The sequence below is a fragment of the Sorghum bicolor genome, chromosome 3 (genome assembly GCF_000003195.3).
Source record: "Sorghum bicolor cultivar BTx623 chromosome 3, Sorghum_bicolor_NCBIv3, whole genome shotgun sequence".
Taxonomy (NCBI): domain Eukaryota; kingdom Viridiplantae; phylum Streptophyta; class Magnoliopsida; order Poales; family Poaceae; genus Sorghum; species Sorghum bicolor.
In genome coordinates, this window is record NC_012872.2 from 17,488,657 (window position 1) to 17,493,221 (window position 4,565).

General features: G+C 51.4%; 1 protein-coding gene across 1 annotated transcript; it reads right to left on the bottom strand.

Moving 5' to 3' along the window:
* Positions 2,512 to 4,265, bottom strand: LOC110433645 (serine/arginine repetitive matrix protein 1-like). The gene is made up of 5 exons (XM_021456148.1): positions 4,098 to 4,265; positions 3,410 to 4,020; positions 3,165 to 3,241; positions 2,860 to 3,086; positions 2,512 to 2,793 (listed from the first exon to the last, which is right to left on the bottom strand). The coding sequence occupies exons 1-5, from the start codon at positions 4,263 to 4,265 to the stop codon at positions 2,512 to 2,514; spliced, it is 1,365 nt and encodes a 454-aa protein (XP_021311823.1).

Consider the following 4,565-nt stretch of genomic DNA (forward strand, 5'->3'; position numbering starts at 1 on the left):
TGCAGCATTTTCAATCCATAAGTGATAAAAGATTTAAAACATTCAAGGAGGGGTTAATGCATCCGGGGCTTGCCTTGGTTGCAGGGCAGAGAGGGACCCTCGGAGACTTCCCAAGTCTTGGATCCGACTTCCTCAAACGGAGCACCGACCTCAGGGTTCGGTTCAACGGTCGCTCCTTCGGTCACAGGCACTATACGCAAAAGGATGAATGCTCATGATATGCGTATGACAGTTATGCAAGAAGGATCAAGTCGAGTATAACTTGCCTTCTCGATGCAACACAGAATAAATAATTAAAGTTGTTTATTCATCGTAATGTCTTTACACAAGAGGTTGCATCTGTAAATTAGGACTTCTCTTAATTTATAATTATCCTAAACTAACTAATTATTAATCCTTTTATCTTAATTACTTCTTAATTAATTATTAATGACAGAATTAAGCATTAAGACCAAACAATAATTAAATGCCAAAGGTCATTAAGGGTAATGACCTCAGGTCATCACATAATCCCAAAATCACTCAAACCCTAATTATGAGGATTTAACTAATCATTGTCTAATTATTTTAGAATTATTATTTAATTACTAAATAAGGGTTTAATAATATTTTATTCAAGCATTATCCAAATGTCACCAAATTTTGTGTGAAGCCAGGGAATAATACTCAGAGGCATCCCACAAATTTGGGTGATTTTTGGATATACTCATAAATTATAAAAATTCATGGAAGTTTTATTTACCAATTAAAATAGGCAATTTTTAGATACATGCAGACAACCAGAAAATAGAATCTAATATTTTTTCTTTGTTCTACTCATTTTATGGAACCTATACAAATTTTTCCCTGATTTTTGAATCAGTAACCAAATTTCTACACAATTTCATATATCAAGCATTTTTAAACAAAAAGGAAAAAGAGAAAGCACACTGTGCTACGCGGCCGGCCCGCTTGGTTACGGCCCAAGTCGGCCCGAGAGCTCTCCCGCGTCGCGCGCGGGCGTTGCCTGTCTCACGCAGCCACTGACGGGCGGGTCCCGCACGTCAGCTTCGTCTTCCTCCTCGCGCCGCAGCTCCGGCGATCGCCCAGCCACCGATGAGACTTCCCCGGCGCTAACCAATCACTCCAGTAGGTTTGCCTTGACCCCTTGAGTGGCCTAGCGTGCTCAACGTGGTCACGGAGAGCTCCTAAGCTACCCGGCCACAGCTCCGGTGGCCGGAAACACCTCGACGCCAAACCCCGAGCATCGAGAGCCGTTAGAGAGCGAGGGAAGGGGCGTGGGAGTACTAGGGGCTCACCGCGACTTCGACAAGGTAGCGAGCGACGGTTGAGGATCCCGGAGATGAGCTGGCCACGGTGAAGTGCTTGCGGCGGTGCTTCGGCCGGAGTCGAAGGAGAACGGCTCGGTTGCGGCTTATGGGGGATTAGAGCTTGCGCTAGGGGGTGCAATCGGTGCCGGAGTTCTTGGCGAAGCTGTTGGCGTGCTCGGGTGGCTTGGAAAGGGAGCAAGGAACGCGAATTTGATGGGCGCAGTGAGCTCGTCGGCGTTGGAGTGTAGAGGGAAAAGAAATTTTCCACGGCGGCTCGAGGCTTTATCCTTGCAGCGTTGAACTGGCAGCGGATGAGGACGTTCGGGCGAGGCACAGCAGCAAGCAGCTGCATGGCCAGGCGCGTGGCGACGCTGGACGCCGCGGCTCTGCCCCGGCGGCAGAGCACCCCCCTGCCCGAACACTGTAGCAAGCCCAATCCACTCAGTTTGTAGTTTTGCAAAATTCGCCCAAAATTTGAACTGGAGCCAAAATTTCACCAAACTGAAAGTCGTACAGAATTTTGTGAGCTACAAAACATGTTTTAGTGACCAAAGCCAATTTTGAGTGGAACATGGTGATTTTGCCAAAACAGTTTGCAAATCAAAATTCAATTTGGGAAAAAATTCAAATTTTTGAATTGGGGCAGATCAGAATTTCCAAAATTACTTTTGTTTTTCCTAAACAACATGAAAAACTCCCAACATGAAAGTTGTTCAAGTTTTTGAGCTCTACAACTTTCATGTTGGTCACTTTTCAAAATTCCACATAGATTTTGAATTGGAGGTTTAAATTGGAAAAGGGGACACTTTCTGAAAATCTGTATTTTCAAAATTACTTTGAATTTTATATTGAAACTTCAAAAACTCAAAACACCAAAGTTGTACATCTTGACAAGATCTAGAACTTTGCTTTTGAACTCAACCTCAAATTTTTCTTGGTTTTTAAATTGTGCAAAAGGGGGCAAATCTGGGTTCAAAAATCAAGGTTCCCCCCCCCCTAAGCCTTTCGGAAATCTTTCACCTAGGGGTTTAGCAACCAACACAAGCATCGATAAACAAGATAATCACACTTTAATTCCCTGAGCACATTCAACCAAATTAAACTCATTTTAAGTTGATGCATCAAGGTGTGCTTAACAAATATGTTGTGCAATGCTGATGATGCCATGATCCAAATTTTAGTAACCGTAACATCGAGGATGTTACAAAACCGGCAGACCCTCCTCCCCGACTTTAGGCTCTTGCGGCGTTGGTGGCACTGGCTGGGGCGGGCTATGAGGTGGTGGCTCGAGCAGTTCTTCCAACTGCTGACTCCTCTGCTGCTGCTCCTGGAGCTCTCGCAGCTCCTGCTGCCGGTTCTGCTCTAGCAGCTCCTCGAGCTGGTAACCTTCTGGCTGCCGCCCTTCCTCTCTTTCCTCCTGCTGCGGCCCCTCCTGCCGCTGTTGCCGCGTCTCCCGCTCGCGCTCCTCCTCCTCCTCCTTCCTCTACTCCTCGACAGAACGGAGCCCGATGGGCCAAGGCGTCCGCTTTGTGGTGGGAGAGGTCTCGACCTCCTCATCCATGGGGCGGGCACCCTTCGAAGGCCCGTCACCGCCAGACCCGTCACTTATCATGATAGGATCATCCTTGACCCCAGAACGGGGAGGCTCGGGGGCTCCCTCATGTTCTTGAGGACGAGGCGCCTCGATCCGCTTCGGCGACGGTGGAGCAGACTCCCTCACCAATGGACGGGGCAGAGCACCCTCGACACCAGTCGACGGCCGAGGGTCGGAGGAGCCTGTAGGCACGCAAAAAACAGAAAGTCAGTCATAATGGTCAACAAAAGGTAGCATGATATCGGGGATGAACCGCCAACCTGAGTCTTTGGAGGTCGCTCCCACGTTAAGCCTCTTGGCCATCGAGGGCTGGGCTTGTTCGAGCATCCGCTTCAACCTGAGGGAAGAAGAACGAGCATAAATAAAAACCACAGCCCAAGAAAATGCAAAAGCATCGAAAAGCAAGAATAACGACATTGAAATCTTACCCCACGGGGAGAGCGACCCGCCTGCCGGTACCTCGAACGGCGGTCCTCGAGCCGCCCCGTGTCAAGGCACCAGGCACCTCACGAGCAGGCGCCGGTCTCGGCTCGGCATCTCCCGCCTGGCCGGCGCCTGGACTGGTGCTCTAACGATTCGTTCCCCCCTTGCTGAGGCCGTGGCACGACCACGAGTCAGCGGCCCCGACATCAGGGACTTAACGTGGTGGCCCGCCTTAGGCGTGGGAGGAGGTTGGGGGCAGAGGACGGTCCGACCTGGCACACGCTCTGAAGGAGTGTCCGCACGGGAACGACGTGGAGATGGCTCCCTCTGCCGACTTTCTCGAGACCCGCTTGGCGCTCCCTTTGGGACTTCTGTCCGCGGGACGTCGACGCCGGTCGGGGGAGGGCCCTCGAGGATCCGGTCGAGACGGGACGCCATTCCCTCGGAATCATCACTGTCGTCGTCGCCATCGCCACCATCATCCTCGTCGGGGGATTCTTCCTCTCGCTCCCCCCTCTGCCTAGACTTCCCTCGACGCATGTCCAGTGCTTGACGCTCGAGATTCTTCTTCTTTTCCTTCTTCTTTTTCAAGTCCACTGCGGACTTCTGCTTTTCCGCGGACTCTCGCCGCTTGTCACGATTGACCTCGTCCTCCTTTACTGGAGGCCTCAAGGATCGAGCGTCGATCGGTCCCTGCACGGACAGAGATGGGTCTTAAAAGTGGTCGAAGAGGATCAAGATTCAAGATCGTACATAGGAAAAGGACTTACCAGGTCGATCGACCCTTGATCGAGCCTCATGGGAAAGCCGTTGACGTGCTCTAGCTGAAAGTCGCCTGCAACGGCCGCCCTAACTCGGACCGCAACCTCATCGTCTGCCGGAGCCTCGTTGGACATCCGGCAAGCCTCGAGATCCCAGGACGAAACGCCAGGACCCATCTCGTCCATCCTCAACGGCCGAGACATCAACAGGAGAACCCTCCGATGATGGACGGCCGAGAGAATGAGAGCGGCTGATAGGCCTTCCTCACGTAGCTTCTTCAGGGCGTTGAGGAGGTGGTCGAGCCGTGCTTGGTGAGTTTGGATGACGCCGTAGCTCCAGTGGCCCGGGCGCTCCAAGATCAAGCGCCCGGTGTAGACGGGGAAGAGGTCGTCGTCGTTCTGTAGATAAAACCACTGCGAGTCCCATCCGGCGTGGTTCGACGTTAACCCCACCGGGATGTACTCGCGCGGCCTCTC

Bases quoted from the DNA above. Each gene is read 5' to 3' on its own strand.
- LOC110433645 (XM_021456148.1), bottom strand. From the start codon at position 4,265: ATGGGTCCTGGCGTTTCGTCCTGGGATCTCGAGGCTTGCCGGATGTCC. The intron at 3,242-3,409 runs GTGCCTGGTGCC...TTCTTCCCTCAG, and splicing joins GACCGGCGCCTGCTCGTGAG to GTTGAAGCGGATGCTCGAAC. The intron at 2,794-2,859 runs GTCGAGACCTCT...GTCGAGGAGTAG, and splicing joins CCCGCCCCATGGATGAGGAG to AGGAAGGAGGAGGAGGAGGA.